A 25,383-nucleotide genomic window follows, 5' to 3' on the forward strand; every position below is an offset into this window, starting at 1 on the left:
ATTACCAGGCCTGATTGAACTATGACAGTTTTTTTATTAGTCAATATCTGGTATTCTCATTCTCATTCACCTTGTGTACAGACAGTTTCCTACATGGTCAATGAATGAAACATGCATCCCTGTCGTTGGTTCACATATTAGGTACGTGTAATGGTAATGTAGGATTGATTGTGTGGTGATTAATAATGATGGAATCTTTACGAGACGATTAATAATAAAGAGTTTATCATACAAGAATTTCTTAATTTTAGAGACTATCCTTAAATAGTTCAATTTTTATTTTGCTCTTACACGTATTGTTATTTCATATTCTACTACATACTAATACATAGATTACTAAAGTAACTTGATGCGAGTATTATTTAATATTGTCAATCAAACATTGAGGCTTGTGATTATTTTTTCTTATGCAGCCAATCAGACACAACATTAGTCATGTGACAATTATTTTCTTTTAACGCGGGGTTTTATACTAGGGTTGATAAAGCCAAAATAATCAAACAAACAATCGAAAGGCTAATGCCTAATATGCTCCATCTAAAAATTTTGATATCACCTCTCTTCTTGTAAAACTAGTTTTAGTGTTATGAAAGTGTTGGGACGGGATTCGGAGGTCAATCTTTCTCTATTGAGGGTATAACTATTTCATCAATAACTGGTTCGTCAAAACTGAATACTCTTAAGATTGGTCTCTTCCACGCATCCTTCATCTAAAACAAGAAAAGAATAAAGACAATTTGTTTCAAACATTAGCGATTAGCAGCAATAAACAACTATAGCTATGTGGTCTCTGTCAACCAACCACGTAGGGTCTGTATTTAATTCTAGCTAGACCAGTGTATGCATGGGAGCCCAAGAAGGAGCAACGGTCAATTTCTTCTTTTAACGATTGTGTTTAAGTCAATTTGTGCACATTTACTCGACTATTCTATTAATATTTGTTATTTCTACTCGCACGAGCTAGTAACTGTCTAGGAAGGTTTAAATTGATGGCAAAAAATATGACCTAAGGTTCTTAATTTCTGCTGAAATTAGGATGGCAATGCGTCGGGCGGGCTACTTAGCTTAAATTATCATATCCATTTTTTGGCCCACCAGGAGCGGCTTAAGGGGAGGCTAGTAAAAGATAAAACTTACTTGCACCTGGTATTTATACCAAACCAATGAATTATGTTTTGCGTATACCCTTTTAAGTGCACGACCATAGTTAAGTGAAATGTATTTTTACTTCAATTTGTTAATTCTTAAGGTTATTTAATTAGTTTGGTGTAAACATCCAGTGTTGGTAAGTATTTACTCTATTAAAGCCTTTGTTTTAGGCCCCTAAAACTTTAATTAAAAAAACGATGTCGGAACTTCTGGAAATTTCCTTATTAATTGTGTAAACCTCTGAAACTATTAAAATACGATGTCGGAAGTGTCACGATTAAAATTCGATTATCTAGATCAATATAATGTGCAGCTTTTTTTTTCTTCTTTGCAACCTACCTTACATTTTCGAGCAGTAGATGAAAGGAACATACTTTCATTAATTTATGATCGTACAGACCTAAATTAATCTAATTTTTAATCCAGAAATCATATTGATCGAACTTACTAACTCAAGAAAGAAGAAATACTTAATCGGTGGATTTGTTTAGAGAAATATCACTTTTTTTTTATAGAGGATGTGCAGCTTCAGCCAGAACTTTAAGATATGCTCTAACAGTTTCATCTTTCTTCTTCTTTTTCTTCTTATTTTTATGCTATAAATAGTAGTGATACTTCAACGCAAGACCTTTGCCTGATACCATACTGAAGTATGTGATCAGCTTATCTCAAAGTTTGAGTGATTAGAGAAAAACTAAATTAATTTAGGTCTGTATGAGCATAATTATTTTATTGATGTGTGAGCTATAGGTCATGAGTTCGACCCGTGGAATCAGCCACTGATGCATCAGGGTAGGCGGCCTACATCACACCCCTTAAGATGTGGCCCTTACTCGAATTCTAAGATTAGAGCCGTCAATATGTGCTTGGCCCGTTGGGCTAGCCCAGCCCAGTCCAGCCCGTGATTTAGCAGGGCCGTGCTAGAATTTTTGGAGTCCATTTAGAAACGAGGTTTTTAATCCCAGCCCGAGTAAGCCCGTGGCCCGTAAGACTTGATTGAGGCTGGGCTGGGCCGACCCGTGGGCCTCATAAAAATATGCATTTAAAATATATAAAATATAAAATTATACACATAAAAAATATCAATAAGAGTATCTAAGCTTAAAGTTTATTAAGCTCATCATATTAAGAGATCAAAGTCTTAAAACGTTAATTAATTTTAAAAATTTAATTATTCTTAATATTTGACTAATTAATATTGCATAGGAATTGTAGATGTAGATGAAAGTGAAGATATTTAGAAGGTGTTTGGCTAAGCTTATAAGCTGGTCAAATTGGCCTATAAACACCTTTTGGCTTATTTACGCGTTTGGTAAACATCCAAAGTGCTTATAAGCTAAAATCAGCCATAAGTTATAAGTTGGTCACCCCCAACTTACGGCTTTTCAGCTTATAATCACTTTTAGTTTGACCAACACTTTTACTAATTTATTCTTAACAATATTTTCTAATTAACAAAATACTTTTCCCAAAATAAATTTCTTGACTTTATCTTCATTCCATATTTGTTGTTAATTAATTTTTTGCGAAGAAATTTTTTAATTTATAATCTTTTGAAAAAAAAAATTCAAGGGTATTTTATTCATTTTAACAAAAGAATAGCTTATCAGCACTTTTTTATCAAACACATCAACTGCTTATTATCAGTTTCAACATTTTTATCCAAACACGTAAATGCTTATTTTAAAAATAAGTTTCAACACTTAAAAAAACTTTTCAGCACTTGAAGCTTATCAGCTATTTACAATCAGCTAATCCAAACGGGCTCTAAGGCAACCTTCTCACAAGCGAATTCAAATGTGTTTGATGAAGATGATGTGTTGGATATCCCGTAAGCATCATGGACATTCTCTTGAATAGTTTATTTTGAGTTTTCACTTTTAGTGAATGAAGTATTAGTCTTATCTTTTACTTTTTTAGTGTTTATCATATATTGGAACAAATTAAGTTTTGTGAAATTTTTCCAATAAGATTTTTTTAACTTTTAAATATTTATCTTTTTTCGGTTAGAACTTAAAGAAAAAAATATAAAATTATATTTTAAAAAATGATGGACAGGCCTGTGGGGGGCCTGCAGCCCACATAGGCCTGGGATGTGCTGACCATTATAAGGCTCATCAAAATGGTGGGCTAGTCCAATCCATCCCGTCAATTGCTAAAGCCTATGTAGGCTAGGCTGGGCTAGCCTGGCCCCGCCCATATTAACAGCTCTACACAAGATGCTTCGTACATTAGGCCGCGCTTTCTTCAGATACATTTGGCATGATGCTAGAACCTTTTTCGTAGAAGGTTATTATGCTATTTACCCCAATTTGTATGCTCAGACGAATTTTGAGCATTCCAAAATGATTTTGCTGGTCAGTATATAAAAGTTAAACTTTGATATACGTAATCACTTCCAATATGCTACCAAGCAATAATAGCTAGTCATATTAATTAGTTTGTTGGCCCCCTTCTATGCCAATTTCGACTTAAAACAAGTCACTTTAATTTTATATTAGTTTTATGGAATTTCACATTTTAGGATGGTGTATTTCTCGTGCCCTTTAAGTACAAACTTAATCATTTTCCTGTTTCCTTGGACAGGAAAAATATGATGAGAAGAGATTTTGCAGTAAATAAAAACAAGCTTAAAGCAGTTCCAGACTTCCAATCAAACAAACAAACTAATGGATCAAATCAACTTGTATATCATGTTCTCTATGCTGCAACAAACACCTTGACAACCAGAATTACGTTTATATTTTAGTTTTCACCGACTATGTTCACAAAAAAGTCAATATCAGGCAATTATATGCCTTTGGATTGACACAAATGAATCTAGTTTTCTCATAATGTGCAAAGAGAAGGACGAGAGACTGCATATATCGAGTAATATAATGCAGAACTTGTTCATTGCGCGCCTTAGGGAAGAACATAGAGAGTTGAGGCATAATATGTTAGACAGCAAAGAATAAGAGGCCGGTCAATTACCAACAAGCTTTGCCTGAAGAAGAAAGACACAACAGAATAGTATTGGTACCAACTGTTGTTCAACACAACAACAAAAACAACAACAACAACAACAACAACAACAACAACAACAACAAAAACAAAACCAGTGTAATCTCACAAGTGGGGTCTGGGGAGGATAGTGTGTACGCAGCCTTACCCCTGCCTTGAGAAGGTAGAGAGACTATTTCCGATCTGTTGTTCAACACCACGGCAACAAAATAGCATGTCCGATGATATAGAAAACTAACAGCATCACATACATAATCACATAGTTGTAAAATGGAAAAACAAATAAGAAGAAACCTAGAAATAAGTAGAATGATTAAGCACTACAGAGTAGTCTAATCAGGCAATTTCTCCTGCTTGGTGTCAATAATAGCAGCATTCTACAAGGCAAGAGAATCGCACACTATAACCTTTTTTAGTTTTACTATCATACTTTGTTTTGTTTCTCTTCCTATTAAAACTGATTCTCTTCATTCATATCTTACCATGTAGAATAAGGAATCAAACAACAATATTTGTAGAATTAAGAGGTAATCATAGCATGCATCCAGACTCTGGGTTCCAGAGAAAGAAACTGAATGAGTCACTTAATTCCCGTGCCTCCGTAATTACAGCTGATTGGCTTCTCAAACAGATTTGACTATGAACATCTCCAGGTGATATCAAAGCATTCAAACAATCGTTCTGGTCATCTTATTATCTTGCTTCTACACTACCGCTTTTCTTTTTCATTACTGTTGTGCTTATGCATTCCTTGAGCCGAGGGTCTATTGGAAACAGCCTGGTAAGGTCTGCGTACACACTACCCTCCCCAGACCTCACTATGTGGAATTATATTGGATACGTTTTTGTTGTACTCTCTGTCTAGAGGCTGAGACTTCAGATGTTAGCACCAAGGTCTAAGGTGAAAAAGAAGAAAGAATGCGATTGAAGTTTTAAATGGAAGCCAAAACTTTAGACGTGAAATGTCAAATGGCATGACATTTTGACTATTATAGGTGAAGAGAGATACTAACAAAGTACATAAGCAACTTCAGCAAACAAATTAGATGTAGTTAAACAATCCAATTTCCTGATGGTAAGCATTAACAGGAAATTAGAGTTTCAAGCATGACTGCTAGGAAAGCATATTAGCATCCGCACAACCAGAAGATATGGGATTGTGTAAGGATAAATTTACGGAGAGATATCACATGGCCAAAAAAGAACTAGCATTATCCGACTAGGTGACCTGGAAAGAAATTAGCATTACTCATAAGTGTCTCATTCAGTGCTTAGAGTAATTAGTAACCGTTCTTCTTCTTCTTCTTTTTTTTTTCTTTGAGGCTGGTGAGGGGGAGATGGAGAGTGGAATTCTTAGCTATAAAATAACCAGCTCAGTTCTGCAAATTATTTCAGCAAACAGAATATATGCAAGTGAATATAGATCAGTATACAAAGTCATCGAGTATGCAAATATGAAGATGAGGAGATGACATTTTCAAAATAAGCACAGAGAAATTTCATCGATGTTATATTTTCTCTTTTTGTTAGCTAAGTCAGAGTATTGCACAAAGATTCTTTTGTACACATTTGTACATGGGAATTTTCTATTTATAGAATTAATCACCATGTCTAAGAAAAGTCAGGAGTTAATAATTACTTCTCTTTCATGAAAAAGTTGTTTACATTATTTGTACTATTGTAGAGATGGAAATATAGTTTTGAACTTACATGATATGCTGGACATGCTAGATAGCATAGGATTTTGATGTAATTGAGCCAGCACTTTGTCTGTAAATTTCTCAGTATCAAGCTGATACTGTTTCTTAATAAAACCTTACCTTATAAAAAAATTATTACTTCTCTTTACTTCCAGTTAATTTAATGTACAAAATGATATCCTTTCAACTGGACATTATGGAATTACAAAAGAATGTTTTGTATAAAAGAAGATGTGCGATGGAATTCGAATTATAGCCAAATTCCCACCATCAGTACAACTTTACTTTGTTTTTTGTTAGATGTTAATATTCATGAAGCAGAACCATCAGATATATAGTACTATACAATAACATCCAAAAACTAAAAAGAAAATAGAGGAAAACCAAAACAATCAAATTGCATAAGTTCGACTGACCTTTTGAGTGAAACAAGTTACAACATGTGCCACATAATAAGCATGTTAGCAAACAAAATGATGACATACAGTGGCAGCACAATACGTAGATCTTGTTCTATGAAGGCTTAGGCTAAATCACCACCACTCTGTTGCCACAAATTGATGATATCGGTAGCCTGATTAAGAAGAATAATCATTTGCTTCTGTGATATCCAGGGTTTACTCTCCAGCATGATTTTAAGCTCCTCCCAAGCATCTTTTCTAGGCCAAAAATAATAGGGGCTCAACGGAATCGTACCATGACCAGGAATTACCTGGTCCAGTGCAATCCCAATGTTCTTCTCCATCCAAATAAACTTCAACACTAGCCTAGGTTTCTCCAACGGCTTAACTACCACTCCAAGCTTCTGTACATACATCAGATAGTAAGAGTCAAACACCAGACTGAAAACGTTGCAAATATAACTAACTATATAAAAGTCAAACACCACAATAAAGATATTACATGACTAAACAAATCAAAGTATTCAAGCAAACAGATGTAGTGGATTGAACTTCTATCTATCAATTTGGTCCAAGAAAAAGATAACAAATAGGCATAAACCCCAAGCTAGTAGGCGTTGGCTGTATGAATCCTCAATATCATAAATGCTCTGTATGGTCCATAGTTTTTCAATACTCCGTACTTGAGGATTATCTAACACCAGGGATTCTCTAATATATTCTAGTGGTTATATTATAATATACTACTCTCTCCGTTTCAATTTATGTGAGCCTATTTAAATGGGCACAAAGTTAAAGAAAAAGAGAAGGTTTTTGAACTTGTAGCCTAAAATGAGGCACATATATTTTATATGGCTATAAATTATTGCATAAAGGTAAATTGTTTCCAAATATGGAAAGGGGTCATTCTTTTTGGCACGGACTAAAAAGGAAATAGGCTCACATAAATTGAAACGGAGGAAGTACGAGTTTTCTGATAAGCACTAATCGTTTACTTGATATCACTTATATGGATTTTCAACATCCATTGTTTTCTATTGTTTGCTAGACCTGGCTGGATTCCTGTATATTCTAAATCTTTTGAAATAATTTCTTTCCATGTAATTTTAGTACTACCTCTTCCTCTTTAACATCTTCAATCACCATGTTTTCACATCTAAGAACCGGTGCATCTGAAGGCCTACGTAACACACGGCAAAACCATCTCAAGTGACATTCTCTCATTTATCCTCTATATATGCTCCTTGGCCTTCTGTAACATCTTTATCTCCGTGATGCTCATCTTGTGGATATGTTGTGCTTAAAACGCCCAACAATCACTCTCATTCAACATTCAGGCTTATAGTCGTTCTATGGAACTTGCCTTTCATTCTGGTACCTATCACAAAATACTCCTATCGCGCTCCTCCATTTCAACCACCCTACTTAATGTTATCCGTAACCTCTCCATCTACCATTTCATTCTCATGAAACATTGAGCCTAGATATCTAAGCTATCAATATTTAGTACCTCAATTCAATCTAATCTTACCCGAAGTTCCTTACTCTCTAAAGTGCTTCTCCATAGCTTGAGCTTGTGATTGACACCCTCATCGTATCATCAATTAGCACAATATCGTTTGCAAAGAGCATGCACCATCGTACCTAGCCTATATACTGTTGGTTATATCATACATAACAAAAGTAAATAGGTACGAGCATAGTGCACAGACCTGGTGCAAACCCATGGTAATGGGAACTCCTCCACCGCTCCTCTCACTTGTGGCAGCTCCATCGTACATATCCTTTATAACATTTATATTTTTGACATGAATTCTTTTCTTTTCCAATACCTACCAAATGACACTTCTCCGTGCTCTATCATATGCCTTCTCTAAGTCAATAAATTTTTCTCCCTATAAATTTTTATCAATCTTCTTAGAGAAACAACCAGACCCACGGAGATTGTTGCAGCCATAATTAAATAAAAAAATGTTTCACTACAATATCTTAAAAATTAAAACTTTTTTATATTTCCGGTCAAGATTGTCCACGCCTGAACTATATGTTCCCACTGGACAAGTACCAGATAAATGTAGGAAAAAGCAAGTAGGAAGTATCCACCTAACTTCATTTTTGTTTAGCCTCTACTAGATTCTTACATGGTTTCATGGACTTCATTCTAATTTTTATTGACTGCTGGGATACACCTTTGGGTGCAACAACGTACAAAATTCAGGAGATGGTTCAATTCACACAATTCAACAAAAAGGTAAAGAATTGAACCAAAATTACCTCTTTTTGAAGAGGAGCTGAGGAGACAGAATCTTGCGTTGATGTTTCTTCAGCAAAAGATACGGCTGAGGTTGCAAAGACGCCAAGATTTCTTCTGGGTTTAAGTGCTGAGACATTGAAAGGTCGAGAAAGAGACTGCTGCTGCTTTGTAAAGGAGACAATTTTGGGTGAAAAGTATTTCTGAGAAAAAAACGCAGGAGCCCAATTCACGGTGGGCTGTGTAGCTGCTGATAACATCATCTTCAACTGCTAATATATTTCTTTGTTAAAGAGGAGAGGGAGAGAGAGAGGAAACTCCTATGAAGAAGACATGCTGTGTCTTTGTGTCATGTTCAAATGTATAGTATATGGATAAGAATACTTTTGTTTTTTCGAAGGCCCAGGCCCAGAGTTCCTTAATACCCCGGCCTGACATATTTCTCTTATGGATTTTTATATGGAATTTTTCCTAGTTATACTTAATTATAACCATATCTATTATTTGTATAGAGATTTCTTCTTAATTACATAGTATATTTATATTTATAATTTATATAGAAGAAATATAGGTATGTCTGCCATCCACACCAGAATAAATAGAGTTTTCTGAAAAAACTTGCTAGTGGAGGAAGACCTCCTTGGGATAAGAGACATAGACTAAAGAAAAGCCAAAAAGGTTCTTTTGTGTATAATCCTGCATAATCTCGAATGTTATTAGTTCCGGTACGTAGACCAAATAATATAATGCAAGCAAAAGTTTCTAGATTCATGGAGATATAGAACATCATATAAGGTATCATGCTTGCGTATCCATCATTTGAGTCTCTAACAATTATTCCAATAATTACATTATTCATTTTAGACTCCAATCTTCCTCATTTTCTCGCTCCATCTCTTCTAAAACAAGGCATGATTAGATATTGGACATATAAATTACCCCTCGTTGTTGGTGTTGGTTGGAGTATCAAATCGGGTTCAACGGTGGATCTATGTTATGAGTTATGGATAATTTAGCACCAATTACCGTTGGAGCTAAATACTATTACTTATATAGAAAATTTAATAATTCTTATAAATACATCAACTGAGCACCCAATCTCAGTAGTAACATCTAGATTAAGAATAGTTGAGTAAACATTACTTAAAAATCCTGGATCTGGCATTGATCGAGTTGTTCGTTACATCCAAAAACACCAATATTGAGTTGCAGGGCAGTGTATCAAGTAGTCGATGCTTCTTGTATTGGTGAAAAATAGGCATGACACGTGGACTAATGATGTAGTGACAAGTGGCATTTGTATCAGATTATTAAAGAAGAATGGTGAGGCACGAACAAAACACCCATGAGATTTACTGAAGGAGGTACCTTATCTACCAACTAGGATAGATGAAATAGGCATGAGATGCATGAAAGCCATAAAAAGGGAAAAATTCATGAGCAGTACCATCACGATCTCATTTCTCTATAGGCCGTGATGGCGCCCTAGGCAAGTCAACAGTGAGCTAATCATGCAAATTTCACTTTTTGATAAATTTTCAAGTAGTTTAAGTTCCATTTATTAAGAAGATAAGGAGTAAAAAAATTAAATAAGAAAAACGAAGACTAATGAAGGAACAAATGCAGTGAAATGATTACTCCAAAATCATAAAGTCTACCAGTATGTATGCCAAGACCTGGTGTCAGAAGTGTATGAGCAACTAGTAGAATATATAAAACTCTAACCGCTGTCTGAAATAAAGTAGACAGAATATAAATACAAAAGAGAGACTCTAGGTGCTGTAGAACAGCTCAGAAAGTAGCTCACCACTAGGCCTCAGTGTAACGGGGAATGCGTGCCGGTGTGACTGCCAGATGTACCTGCCTCAAATCATGCACGGTTTGTGCAGAAGTGTAGCGTGAGTACATAAACAACATCTACCCAGTAAGTATCTAGTCTAACCTCGAAGAAGTAGTGACGAGGAGTCGACATCGACACTCTATGGGTTAACAATAAAATAAAGAAATTCTAAATAAGCATTGAATTATGTAATTAATGATAGTAACTCAGTAACAAGTAGTGAATAAATAATCCTTTCACAAATAGTAAATTCCAAGTCAATTTCTGTCATTTAAAAATTTCAACCTCATAAGCCATAAAATAATATCAAATATAATTAGGCTCCGAGTATTATTAAGTAGGCTTATGCCAAGGTCGTACGACCTGATCTAGAATAATGTGTACACTGCCGAGGGTCGAGCGACATGGATCATAGATGCATCTACTCTACTGTCGAGGCATTCATCCCGCTCCACAAGAAGAGAGGATACTTTATAAACACCCGATTTACAAACTATTACAAAACTAATACACAAAAAAGCTCAATTTCTATTAACGGTTAAGTAACCCGCCAAAACTTAAGTAAGGGAAATATGATCTCTTACAAATCTTTTATCAAGTTTCAATATAAATTAGGCACTTTAATTAACAAGTAAGGCACAAACATCACAAATATTTCATGATTTGGGTCCTAAACTACCCAGACATAAATATAATTAGTAGCTATGTACGGACTCTCGTTACCTCGTGCGTGTGTAGCCCCAACAATTAGAAACAAATAGTAATTTAAATCACTTATGGGTTAAATTTCCTCTTACAAGGTTAGGAAAGAGACTTATCTTGTCTCAAAGCTCACTTTCAGGACCACAAATTCGTTCTAAAGCCTCAACTAGGTGTCGAACAATTCGAAACTAGCCAAATGTTACATAAATTAATCAATACATGTTCAAAAGTTCATAATTTAACTATTAGAGTAATTACCCGACCCAAATTGGAAGAGTCCTAAAATTCATGACCTAGCCCACGCGCCCGGATTCCAAATTTTTTTGAAGATAAATATTACCCATAACCTCACAAACTCAAATATATAATTCTCACCCAATTCCATAATTATTTTTGTGGTTAAATCTCATTGTTGCCAAAATCTAGGTTTTCCAATTAAATCCATAATTTCCACCATTTTACATGTTTAAATCTACCCATAATCTATGTATTAAACTCATCTTATATAGAAATTACTTACCTCAAAGTGTTAGGTGAAAACCCCTCTCCAAGAGCTCCAAAATCGTCCAAGAGATGAAACAAAATGAGCCAAAATAGCCTAAGTCCCGTTTTTAAAAGATGTTTTTGCCCAGGGGTCCTTATACGCGATCGCAAGGGCAAAGCTGAGGAGCCCAGAAAAAAAGGCTCTATGCGAATGTGGGGCCCAACACGCGAATGCATAGGGCAACTGGGTTGCCCAGGTCCAGGACCAGACTTCTACGTGAACCCGGCCTACCAAACGCAAAGGCTAAAGGGCCTAGGCCTCCGAGAATGCGGCCCTGCAATACACAAACGCGAAGGGAAAAATCCCCCAACCCCCAGCCCCCAGTACCCCAAATCCTTCATCGCGAACGCGAGGATCCTTCCGTGTTCGCAAAGAAGGAAACCAGAACTGGAAAATCTGGTATTTTCAACTTGGCTCCGGGTGGTCCGAAACACACCCGAGCCACTAGGGACCCCATCCAAATGCACCAATAGGTCCATAAATATAATACGGACCTGCTCAAACTCTCGAAACGCGAAAAACAACAACGAAACTAAGAATCTCACCCCAAAATCAAATTGAATCAAATTATGAACATCAAGTTTCCAATATGCTCCGAATGCGCCGAATCATACTTAGATTACTCGGAATAACACTAAAGTTTGCGTACAAGTCTTAAATCACCATACAGAACCATTACTAGGCTCGAAATCCCAAACGGGCCTCGATAACGTCAAATCCTACTTCAAACCAAATTTAAAGATCTCCTTCAATGTGCTAACTTTCAATATTAAGCGCCGAAATGCTTCCGGGTCATCCAAAACCCGATCCAAGTCCAAAATCATCATACAAACCTATTGGGACTGTCAAATCCCTGTTCCGAGGTCCTTTATTCAAAATGTTGACTCTAGTCAAACTTAGTCCTTTTTAGCTAATATTAAGGAACTAAGTGTTTCGTTTTCAACTCGAACCCTTCCAAACCCAAACTAACCATCCCCGCAAGTCATAAAATAGTAATAACACATATAGGGAGTCTTATTTAGGGGAACATGGATCTAGAAAGCAAAACGACCGGTTGCAATACTCAACTATGTCCTTCTTCATCCGCCGCCACCAATAATGCTGCCTCAGGTCCCGATACTCCTTCGTAGCACCTAGATGAATAGAATACCAAGAACTGTGTGCCTCCTCTAGAATCTTTTCCCCTCAACCCATCAATATTAGGAACGTATAGACGACCTTGGAATCACAAAACACCATCCTTATCGATAGTAACCTCTTTGGCATCACCCTGAAGTATCGTCTCCTTAAGAACTAAAAAGCGCGAATCATCAAATTGACGAGCCTTGATCTGCTCGGATAATGAAGACTGACGACGCATGCAAGAACCCGGCTAGGCTATGAAATATCCAACCTCATAAGTCTGTTAGCCAAGGACTGAATATCCAAGGCTAATGGCCTCTCCTCTGCTGCAATGAATACCAAACTACCCATACTCTCTGCCTTTCTGCTTAAGGCATCTGCGACTACATTCGCCTTACCCGGATGATAAAGGATGGTAATATCATAGTCTTTTAGTAACTCAAGCCACTTATACTGCCTTAAATTGAGATCCCTCTACTTGAACAAATGCTACAAGCTACGATGATCGGTGTAAACCTCACATGACACCCTATAACGATAATCCCTCCAAGTGTTAAGAGCATGAACAATCACGACAGACTCTAAAATCATGTACATGGTAATTTTTCTCATGGGGCTTCAGCTGGCATGAAGCATATGCAATAGCTCGCCCCTTCTGCATCAATACACAACCCAAACTGACATGTGAAACATCTCAATACACAGTATACTTCCCTGAACTGGAAGGAAACACTAGAACTGTGCCATAGTCAAAGTTGTCTTGAGCTTCCAGAAGCTCGCCTCACAATCATCGGACCACCGGAATGGAGCACCCATCTAAGTCAATCTAGTCAAAGTCGCTGCAATAGATGAGAAGCCCTCCACAAATCCGCGATAATAACCCGCTAACCCCAAAAAGCTCCTGATCTCGGTCGACGTTGTAGAACAAGGTCAACTCTAAACTACCTCAATCTTCTTGGGATCCATCTTAATACCCTCGCTTGATACAACATGCCCTAAGAATACCACATAATCTAACCAGAACTCATACTTGGAGAAATTAGCATATAGCTTCTGTTCCTGCAAGGTTTGAAGCACCACTCTCAAATGCTGCTCGTTCCCCTCCGTGTTGCACGAGTAGATCAAAATATCATCAATGAACACAATGACAAATAAATAATATATGGCCTGAACACCATGTTTATCAAATCCATAAACATCACCGGGGCATTAGTCAACCTGAAAGACATCACTAGGAACTCATAATGGCCAGATTCAGTCCGAAAATCCATCTTCCGGATATCCAAATCCGGAATCTTCAACTGATGCTACCCCGATCTTAAGTCGATCTTAGAGAACACCCTGGCACCCTGCAACTGGTCAAACAAATCATCAATACGCGGTAATAGGTACTTGTTCTTAATGGTAACTTTGCTCAACTAGCGGTAATCAATGCACATCCGCATAGTCCATCTTTCTTCTTCACGAACAACACTAGTGCACCCCAAAGCGACACACTCGGTCTGATAAACTCCTTTGCTAGCAACTTTTCAAGCTATTCCTTCAGCTCCTTCAACTCTTTTGGAGCCATGCGGTACGGTGGAATAGAGATAGGCTGGGTACCTAGATCCAAATCAATATAGAAATCGATATCACTGTCTGGTGGCATGACTGGTAGACCGAAAAGAAACACATAGAAGAACTCCCGGACCACAGGCACTAAATCAGTCGCTAGAGTCTCTGCAGCTGTATCCCGAACATAAGGTAGATAAGCCAAATAACCCTTCTCGACCATATGTCGAGCCTTTGATCGTCTCCAACCCTATACCACTATAGAATGGCAGAGTGGTTGATGCAACTTTTACCCGAAAGGTTGGGATCGAATCCACAGAGAGTTAATATTAGAATTGAGTGTCTATCTAATCTAGCTGTGCGGATTGTTCTTAATTGCACTTTCAATCATGCTTTGCTTTGGTTACTATTCTACTTTTAACACAAATGAAGAATGAAAATAAGCTAAGTATGATATTTTTGTAAGGGTTTTCTCAATTGGTAAAAAGCACTAAGGAAGTGACTTACACCTAGGTGGGTATCTAACGGGGTCTAAAACTTAGGGCAAACTTGTTGAAATTGGAATCATGATATAACCATTGAACATAGTTACTCACTCTATACCTCTCGGTAGTTTGAGTGACTTTGCCCTAATTGGCTTTCTCAAGCCCAATTGGGTGTTTACACAATGCAAGCAAAATTGGCTCAAGTCGGGTATTACTATCTCTAGGTTTAACCCTTTAATTAGGGCTATCAATCTCTTTAATGCACCCAATTCCTTGTTAGCCTGAATTTCCTAGACTTAGTCTCTCTTTCTCAAGAAGAGCCTAAGTCAAAAAGGCACAATCAGTGTTTGTAGCCACCAATTCTACAATTATAGCATGAAACAAGCTAAATATCACTAACCTATAAACAATTAAGCCCTAAAATAGAAGACCCATTAAATACCCACACAAGGGTTGGGTCACAACCCTAGCTAATAGGTTTAACTACTCATAATAAAGGTAGAAATCAAAGATAGAGAAGAAATATAAGCCATAAAAAGTAATTACAAGAGTAAAATCTAAGATTAATTTCTAAAGATGTTCTAAAGTTACTCTAAAAAGCAAAAAATGGTTGTTTACGAGCTCCACAATACAAAAGATGACCTAAAAATCTGAAAAAGAACTATTTATACATAGCTAAATTTTTCGGACAAAATTATCCCTACGGAGATTCCGCTGACAGCGGAAAATAAGTCGCATCAGCTCCATGACTACCGCTGCCGCGCAAAAGCAAGCACGGACCACAGTTCCTCTCTTTTTAGCTGGTTCTGAACTTGAGTCCACTAGGAGCAGAAAAACACCTGCCTCAGCGCTCCTTCAACCGCGGCCGCGAAATATGGTCGTGGACCGCGCCTTTCAATTTGAGCTCCCAACTAATGTTCTCTAATTCTTCATTCCGCTGAGGGCGAGAACTGGACCGCATTAGATGATAGCACTACCGCATAATTTCACCGCGGGCAGCGGTGACTGTTAAGCTTAAAAAGACACTCTCTGAATCATCAAACCGCTGAGAGCGGCATCAGGACTACCTCAGCATTAGACCCTCCGCGTCCGCTACTATTTCTCGCTGTCAGCGCCTTTTGATTTCAACTTTGAACTTGTGCAGGTTTCACTCCTTTTTGAGCTAATTATGACTTTCTTGTCTCTTTTTGACCAAACACTGCAAACAAGTGCAGTAAGTTAGCTTTCGGGAATACTTGTATATACTTTTAATCCAAAACTTAAGCAAAAAGGAGCATAAAATAAGCTAGAATCCCTAGTTATCAACTCCCCCAAACTTAAGCTTTTTCTTGCCCTCAAGAAAACAAAGTAATTCCCACTTCCTCAAGATAAAATAAAGGAAAATTTCAGCTGTCCTAAAGTAACCTCATCAAGAATCAATTGGGACTAACAATTACCCTCAACTCAAATGCATTATTAACAATACACAACTTTTTAGCACCATAGCTTTAGTGCGACACCAAAGCATCAAGTTTTGACTCAACTCATCAAGGAAACTCTTTATATTACATTGGTCATTGTGGAACCCAAACTCATACTCCTCGATCCTCCATATGCAAACCTCACTTTTAGATTGTCGCACTCAGAACGAGAAGTTTGGAAAACACACTCATCTCTCTCAAAGGAAGGTCACAAGTCCGACTCTAAGTATCATAAACTTGCCCCTTATGTGAGTCACCACTAATGCAAGCTAACTCAACTCAAGATATAGGGCTTTTGGGGGAATGTACTGAAGGCTTTTGGTTCAGGGTAGGAAATATTGGTCTATGAAGGTTTCATCTTTCCTTAAGCACTTTATTTTTTTCATTTTGGCTCACATTTTCTTGACTCTTTGAGTCATTTACTTCTTCCTTAGGGGCTAGAGAGAAACACTGTCACTCTTTCTTGTTCATTTCAATTCTTTTTCTCTTTTCTAATATTTCCAGGCCTTTCATCTTTGCTTTTATTGAATCCATTCATTTCTTCCACATTGTTCACTTTCTTTTTGACTTTTTGGCTTTTCTTTCTTTTTCTTTTTGCCTTTCATTTTTTTCATTTTGTACCTTTTATCGCTTTTGCATTCCTCGTCTCTTCCCCCAAACTTATGCTTTTGCCTTGTGCTAAGGAAAGATCGGGTGCCAAGAGAGGATCATTTTAGAACGGATAAAGGCTCATATCATGGTTTTTGAAAGAATAAGGGCTATGACTCAACGAGGTTGACTAGAGATATTATTTTTGGTGGGCTATGGATGTTTTCAAGCCTCAATTTGGATCAAGGATATCCTATAATCACTTCTTCAGTCGAGCTACATTTAGGATTTTGCCTAGACAAATATTCAGTGCAAGTTCTAGACTTATTGGCACGGGACTTGGACTTGCAAATTAAAACCTCACCACACAAGCTATAGGATTGCTAAAGAGATAGAGTCGAGGGCCCACAATAACCTTATCTAAGATTTGAGCAACACAAATGATTCCAAGAAATCACTTGATGATTGTTTAGTCAACACAAGAGTCTCAAGGTCATAACTATTACCATCCTATACACACCAATTTATTTTTAACCATAAGGTCAAAGGTAAATGTGTTAGGCCCAAGTGAAGCTTTCCCTGAGGCACTATTGTTCATTAGCTACTATTTACACAAAAACGAAAGCAGACTCAAACCTTTAAGAAGGTTGTCATGCCATCTATCATCGGGAAAAGCCACCCGGTTCACACACACTCCACCTTTGAAAAAACCGTGATATTAAGAAAACCAAAGACTTATTGATTACGAAAACTTGTAAAAATAAGAAGCTACGAACTGAAAAAGAAACTATTAAATGAAATAAGAAGCTATACTATTAAGGAAAATTGCAAAAGAAGTTATAAAGTAAAATACGGAAAGTAAACTGAATATGTACAATAGGGGATTTAGACAAATATACATAACGGGAAATGAATATATACATGAGAGAGTAACTTTATATATAAACCAAGATTGAAAAATAACGAAAAGTAAAAAATAAATGGTAAAGTTATATACATACCAAAAGTGAAAAATAACAATAAATGAAAAATAAGTGTCGTATTTACATTCCAGTATCACAAATCAAAATAGGACCCCCCCCCAAATAAGAACTAGCATTGTCCTCAATGCTAATAGCAAAAATAAGATCAAGAAAGGGTTAGAGAGTAAAGAGAAAATTCCTATGGGTCCTTTGTCTGCATGGGGGCCGGAGCATCAGTAGGGTCCTGTGTCTGGGTCCCTAGGTCACTCCCCTCGGGGTCCTCCAGTTGTATCTCCAGATCATCAGTCCGGGGAAGCACCCCTCTCCTCCTAGGCTCTCCCTTAACCTCCTGCTCCTGTATACGCTCTGCCTGAGCTACTGGCTGTTGGTCCTGTAATAATAGCTCCAATGGTAGGTCTCCAGCTGACTTCATCTTTTCCACCTCTCCTCTCAACAGCTTCACGAACTTCTTTGAGGCCCGAGTCTTTTTCAGCTTCTTCGTCTGCTTGCTCAGCTCCTTGATTGCTTTACCTTGATCTGCCAGAGCATCCATGATGAGCTTTTGGTTGTCCAGAAGCTCCTTGAGAGAATCCTCCACTGAAGCTGGCACCTGGGGCTGTGTAGGAACTGACTGGGCTACCACTGAACTAGATAGTACAGACAGCTTAGAAGTTGCTGCCTGCATCCAGTTGTTGATGCTGGAGAGAGTCTGGTTCAGCCTATGTGCAGTCAAAGGGTATGTTACTGAGGAGGGAACTGAGGAAGACATGGAAATATATGGTCTGGGGGCAGGATCTGGTATGGCAGTGGGAGGCTTAGAAGTAGTGACAACCACTGCTGGCTCTTCAGACTGGCCAATAGAAGTAGTCGCTTTGCCTTTGGATTTGGGGTTACCTGGACCCTGAAGGCTGTACTATGAGAAGGCCTTCTTGGGTTTCACCTTGATATCGAAATCCCTTTTCTCGACCTCCTGATCCTCCAAGTACATGGTGAGGAAGTTCGAAAAGAGGTAGGATCTATCACCCTCGTTGGCCACTCTGGTAATCACCCTAGACATGATATTCTTGACATTGATCGGGAACCCTGCCATGATAGCCGCCACTATAATCATCTGGGAAACCGGCATGTCACGATCGTGAGTAGTGGGGTCTAATTTGCAACACACAAAAGTCTCCCAACCCTTTGCCTCGAAGTTCAGGGTTTTCATGTAGATAGGAACCCCCGATGCCAACCAAGCTGGAGTAGTATTCGGGAGAGCCAGTATTGATGCCAACCACGGGCGGGCCGCCTCATCTAAAACTACCTTCTCTAAGTATAATGACTCATCTTCATCATTGAAACCGAGGTAGTCGTTCAGAGTCGTACCATCAAACTTGATCTTCAAGTTCCGCACCTTGGTCACAAATGTGCCCTTTTTGATGTGGGCGACATTGGCATAAAATTCATTGACCAGGTGCTCATTAGCATCCGACACCCTGCTTGTGAAGTATTTCCACCCCACTCTTTCATCAAAGTGCTGCTTCACATTGGGGTTGTGGGGCAGAAGATCCCGCTCTATAAAATGATGCTCATATATGAGTGACCTTTGAGGCCACCACTCCCTGAATTTGTGATATGCCTGCTCACTAACAAATCTCTGCTGCCACATCTCTAGGTTCCTCATTCTCTCTATCTCTCCAGTCTAGGGAGCACCCCATCTCTCTTCATCCGGTGTCTCATCAACATCAATGGGCTCTGGTCTATCTGGGGAAGCTGTAAGAGAGGCTGAAGACTCACTACTCTCCTCTAAGCCATCAAACGACTCAAAAGAGCAGGAGAAGTAGGTGAAGCTGAGGGTATAGGGATGTCCTACAATCGGAACTCACTTTGAAAATTGGATGGGACGTGAGTTGGGACCGAATCTCTTTCCGAAGCTTCCTTGGAAAGGATATACTCACTACCCTCTGAATGTGATGCGGCTCTATCCACATCTTTCATTTTTATTCTGAGGTCTCTGATAGATTGTTGAATGGCAAGGGATAATTTTCTTCCTTTCCCCTTACCCCGGGAAGGTTCTGCCCTCCCTTTGCCTTTGTCACCACCGCCTCTCGATTTGACCATTGTCTGCATACAAAATAAGTGGAATATTGTTAGTACATTGTACAGGTGCTAAAAGAAGTAGTGAAGAACAACAAAGAACAATTGGTAGTACTTGAAAAAGTTGCAGATCGCTGACAGCGGATAAAGAAATGCAGCAGCGAAATGCATACTGCTGACAACGGAAAAAGGCCTCGCAACCACGGAGGTATGGGGATCAGAATACCCGCCCTCTAATTCTATGGTCTCGCTGAGCGCAGAAAATTGGGCGCGGCCGCAGAAATTGCATCGCTGTCTGCGGAAAATTGGGTGCGGGCACATACCCATATTATTTGCTTTTCTGAAGCTGAGTACCGCTGACCGCGAGAAATGCAGCGCGGCCATGGAGGTTGGGCCACTGTCAGTGGAATTTGCCATCGCTGACCACAGTCAACAAGACTTCCAAACTCAGATTTATTTTATGAACGCTGACCATGGAAAAACATCCGCAACTGCGGAATTCAAAAACGTCTTGAGTAATCCTAGTGTTTCTATTTATCATGCATTTAGTGGATAACATCTACATTGCTCACCCCACTAGACATTGATTAATCAATCCTAACTATCTAAGCCTAATTTAATTACACTAATGAGCCCTAAGTTATAATTAAAAGAAAAAAAGAAGAGAAAAAGTAAAAACTAACAATTAAAAGAAAAACAAGTGGAAATTATAAAGTAATGAAGGAGTGAAATTACCAGTTGTGGAATGAGTGAAGAAAGTGGACTTTAATTTTGAGTTCATGCAGATTAGGGCTCAGATGAGCAGTGAAATATTTTTGCTTTGAGAGAGAAAAGATCGAAAAGGGCAAAAGGCCTCATGATCTCCTATTTATAGAAAACACCCTGGGACCCATAACACTCACCTGGCACGGCTGCATAAAATCACCGCGGTCCGCGCTGTCGATGGACAGAAAGGCTGCATGTTTAAAACCTCCACTGAGAGCGAAAAATGGCACGCAACCACGGAAATGCCCTACTGACTGTGAAAAAATGCATCGCGGATGCAGATGAAACTTCAAAGAAGTCTCATTTTGGATTTTTCAATCCCGTGTCTGCCATCAAATTACGCCTCCGAGATATTTCCACCGCTGACCGTGAAAAATTGAGCGCTGTCAATGGTCCAACTTCATACTATTGCAAAAATTTTCTATCTTAGTCCTGTACTGCATCAAACATTCCTACACACATCTCACAACCACTTAGTTCAAACAAAGCCTATACTAAGAAGAAAATCAAAAAGAAGAAAAACGCATGGGTTGCCTCCCAAGAAGCGCCTGATTTAATGTCGCAGCACGACGTAGGTTACCATCAATCATTTGAGATGGATCATTGCCACCACGTGGCTGTCACCAAACTTGCCAAGATAGTGCTTTACTTTGTGCCCATTAACTCTGAAGATTTCACCATTTTTGTTTTTAAATCAAGAGTACCAAATGGAGTTACAAGCACCACCTCAAAAGGTCCACTCCATTTTGACTTGAGCTTTCCTGGAAACAGTCGTAACCGGGAGTTGAATAAGAGAACCAAGTAACCTTCCTTGAATTCCTTACTATGGGCATACTTGTCATGTAAGTACTTCATCTTGTCCTTATACAAGGACGAGCTGGAATGGGCATGAAAGCGGAACTCATCAAGCTCATTGAGTTGCTCTACCCGGAGATTTGTTGCAACATCTCATTCAATATTTAACTTTTTCAAAGCCCGCATGGCCTTGTGCTCTAACTCAACCGGTATATGGAAAGCTTTTCAAAACACCAACCAGTACGAAGACATACCAATCGAAGTTTTGTAAGCATTCCTTTAAGCCCACAAAGCATCATCTAGTTTCTTTGACCAGTCAGTCCTATTTGCATTGACAGTCTTTGACAATATGCTCTTAATCTCCCTGTTGGAGACCTCAGCTTGCACACTATCCTGAGGATGGTAAGGGGTTGAAACCTTGTGATTGACACCACACTTTTCAAGCAAAGTGTCAAATGCCTTATTGCAAAAATGAGAACCTCTATCACTGATGATTGCTCTAGGAGTGCCAAACCGAGTAAAGATATTCTTCTTGAGAAATGCCACCACACTCCGGGCCTCATTGTTGGGCAAAGCCACGGCTCGACCCACTTGGAAACATAATCAACGGCCACCAGAATATAAGTATTGCCATATGAACTCACAAAAGGCCCCATGAAGTCTATACCCCAGACATAAAAATGTCACCCTCAAGAATAGTGGTAAGAGACATTTCATCCTTCTTTGAGATCCCACCAGTTCTTTGACACTCATCACATCTTTTAACCAGCTCGCTAGCATCCTTATATAGAGTAGACCAATAAAAACCACACCTAAGCACCTTTGAAGCTGTCCTCACCCCACCATGATGACCATCGTAGGGAGAGGAATGACAAGCATCCAGAATGTTTAGTTTCTCCTCTTTCGGAACACATCTACGTATCACCCCATTATTACAAATTTTGAACAAATAAGGCTCATCCGAGTAGTAGTCCAAACTATCCCGTTTAAGCTTCTTCCTTTGGTTAGAAGAGAGCTCATACGAAACAATGCCGTTCACAAGAAAGTTGGCAACATCCGCGAATCAAGGCATACTATTCACATATACGGAGAGGAGTTGCTCATCAAGGAATGAATCATTAATTTCGAGGCCATCACGGGGCCTCCCCTCCTCCTCCAAGCGGGACAAGTGGTCCGCCACTTGGTTTTCATATCCTTTTCGATCAACAATATCTAGGTCAAACTCTTGAAGCAAAAGAACCATTTCTTTTAACCTATCCTTTGAATCCTTCTTTGTCATTAAGTAGCGGAGTGCTGCATGGTCAGTATGAACTATCACCTTGGCACCCATGAGATAAGGCCTAAACTTCTCCATGTCAAACACAATTGCTAGCAACTCTTTTTCCGTCACAGTGTAATTTACCTTAGTATCATTAATTGTCTTGCTTGCATAATACATCGGGTGAAACATCTTGTTTACTCTTTGACCCAAGACCGCTCCTACCGCAACATCACTTGTATCACACATGAGCTCAAAAAGTAAGCTCCAATTGGGTGCAGTAATAATGGGAGTGGTTGTCAATTTATACTTGAGAAGTTCAAAAGCTTTCATGCATTCATCATTACATACAAACTTTGCAACCCTTTCCAATAATTTACACAAGGGATTCGCTACCTTAGAAAAGTCCTTTATGAATCTTCGGTAGAACCCCGCATACCTAAGAAAACTCCTAACTCCATTGATAGAGGTGGGAGGAGGGAGTCTTGCAATCACATCAATATTCACCTTGTCCACTTCTAGACCATTTTTTGAGATCTTATGGCCAAGGGCAATGCCTTCCTGAACCATAAAATGAAATTTCTCCCAGTTAAGCACTAGATTTGTCTTTTCACAACGGGCCAACATTTTATCAAGATTTTTCAAACACTCATCAAAAGAATCATCTTCTGTTAGCACGTGATTTTTGCCCTATGAAAGAATTACTCCCAAAAATTCAAAATAAAACGGTTTTCCTTGGTGTGCAATTTTGAGAATTTTTGTGACCTTTTGGATAATTATTGGTATTTGTCTGTGCATGTTTATTTGTTAAATTAATAAAAAATACAAAAATATGTCGCATTTGCATTTAGGATTTAATTCTACAATTAGGAATAATTAGGTTTGTTTTACAAGAATGAAAATTACAAAGATATGCATCGTTTGCATTTTTAGCATTTAATGTCCAATTGTACAATTTTATGCTTAATTATTACTTAATTGTGTGTTAATTGTTATTGGGAGTTAATTTGCACTTTTATAAATTAATTTAGTTCTATATGATAATTTAAGGATTTTTAGAATTTAGTTTTAGAAAAATAAAAGAAGAAAAGAGAGCAAAATATAAAGAAAATCGAAATTGGGCCTCTTCTTCAATTTCAAACCACAGGCCCAAAAAATACCCAACCTTCCCCATGACCCGGTCCATCTCAACATGGGTCAACCCGGTCCGCCCCATAACCCCTCTTCATTTTTCATTTTTTCCCAAAAACAAAACAAAAACAAAACAAAAAACCAAAACCCTAAAATCCCATCCGCCCCCTCTCTTTCTCTCTTCTCCTTCACCATCCCAAACACCCCAAAAACCCCAAGCAGCCATGGATGCTGCCCTTTCCCCCTCACACCTCCATCACCTTCACACACACGCACAACCCCTCCATCGACCACCCTTCACTTGTCGTCGAACCTTCATAGCCAACTAGCCACACCAAACGACCCCGCTGCCATTGCTTCGTCTTCTTCGTCTCCAAGCTCGAGCTCCCATGGCGACTTTCTTTCTCGACGACCAGTGTCTTCTTCGTCGCTACTGCTTCTGCTTCGTCAACCACGAACAACTCTAAGCCACTGCCATTTTTTTCCTCCATTGAGCTCGTTTCTATTGTTGCTGCTGCGTCTTGGTCGTCAACCCGTCGCCATGGCTAGCTTGCTGCTGCTTCATCTCCTCCACATGACTAGCATCTCCGCCAAAAACCATCCCAGCTCGTTGCTACTACCTTCAGCTGCCTCGACTGCTTCTGCTTCACCTCACTGTCATCAGTCACAACCCCGATAACGGAACCACTAGGATTAAGCTGCCATCAGGATCCAAGAAGATTGTTCCCATTGGGTGTCGTGCCATGATTGGTCAAGTAGCTGGAGGAGGACGTACTGAGAAGCCAATGCTTAAGGCCGATAATGCATACCACAAGTACCGGGTAAAGAGGAACTGCTAGCCCAAGGTTCGTGGTGTTGCTATGAATCCTGTGGAGCATCCTCATGGTGGTGGTAACCATAAACATATTTGTCATGCTAGTACTGTCCGTCGCGACGCACCACCTGGCCAAAAGGTCGGTCTTATTGCTGCAAGGAGAACTGTTCGTCTTCGTGGCCAAGCTGCTTCTGCTGCTCCTGTTGCATCCAGCCTCGTCGAGTTGCAGTGCGTCGAGGTTGTCATTCGAACCCAATCCCTTTTAATATGGTAGGATTCTGACCTATGTTTGTGTTGTTGTTAGCTTTCGTTCATCTTCTGTTCAATTCTCGTTCCAGGTAAAATTAAACGTTTGGTTTATTCTGATTTTTCTCATTCTTTGTATCGTGGCATATTTCAAGTTAGGAAGTTCAAATGTTTGGTTTAAACTGTGGCTATTCCCATGAGTGTTTATTATTGTATTGGTTCAAATGGTTTCGTTTTGTGTATTGTTTGGTTTCCTGTTTTTTGTTGTTCATCATATGAGTTTCAGTTTGCATTTTCGTTCCTGTTAATTGTGATTCATGTTGTTCCAGCTTACTTTTGTTGTTAATATTGTTGTCTCCTTGCTCGTTCATTTTTTGTCTAAGTTAACCAGGATTGGTTCCCAATATGGTTAACTTATTCCCATTAGTTTGATGTTGTTCAATCTGTGTTCATGTGATTTGTTGTTTGAATTTATTTAGAAATTGGTTATATTTACTATATTTTGGTTGGAATTGATTAGGTGAATTGGTTATAGCTGAT

The 25,383-nt window shown here is 38.7% G+C and overlaps 1 protein-coding gene across 2 annotated transcripts; it reads right to left on the reverse strand.

The window, feature by feature from the left end:
* Window positions 1-3,819: 3,819 nt before the first annotated feature.
* On the reverse strand, window positions 3,820-8,859 carry LOC107762951 (small ribosomal subunit protein cS23). 2 transcript variants are annotated; one of them, XR_001642930.2, is made up of 3 exons: window positions 8,528-8,859; window positions 6,269-6,657; window positions 3,820-4,135 (listed from the first exon to the last, which is right to left on the reverse strand). XR_001642930.2 is itself a non-coding variant. In XM_016581352.2 (2 exons), exons 1-2 carry the CDS (start codon window positions 8,765-8,767, stop codon window positions 6,376-6,378), a joined length of 522 nt encoding a protein of 173 aa, XP_016436838.1. In that variant the 5' UTR covers window positions 8,768-8,859; the 3' UTR covers window positions 6,226-6,375. The 2 variants fall into 2 exon arrangements, 1 of the variants encoding a protein (XP_016436838.1); XM_016581352.2 differs by lacking the exon at window positions 3,820-4,135 and having other exon boundaries at window positions 6,226-6,657.
* Window positions 8,860-25,383: the final 16,524 nt, after the last annotated feature.

Source organism: Nicotiana tabacum, chromosome 21, assembly GCF_000715075.1.
Source record: "Nicotiana tabacum cultivar K326 chromosome 21, ASM71507v2, whole genome shotgun sequence".
Classification (NCBI taxonomy): domain Eukaryota; kingdom Viridiplantae; phylum Streptophyta; class Magnoliopsida; order Solanales; family Solanaceae; genus Nicotiana; species Nicotiana tabacum.

Excerpts from the sequence above, each read along its gene's own strand:
- LOC107762951 (XM_016581352.2), bottom strand. The coding sequence starts at position 8,767 with ATGATGTTATCAGCAGCTACACAGCCCACCGTGAATTGGGCTCCTGCG. Across the intron at positions 6,658-8,527 it reads CAGCTCCTCTTCAAAAAGAG|AAGCTTGGAGTGGTAGTTAA; the intron begins GTAATTTTGGTT and ends ATGTATGTACAG.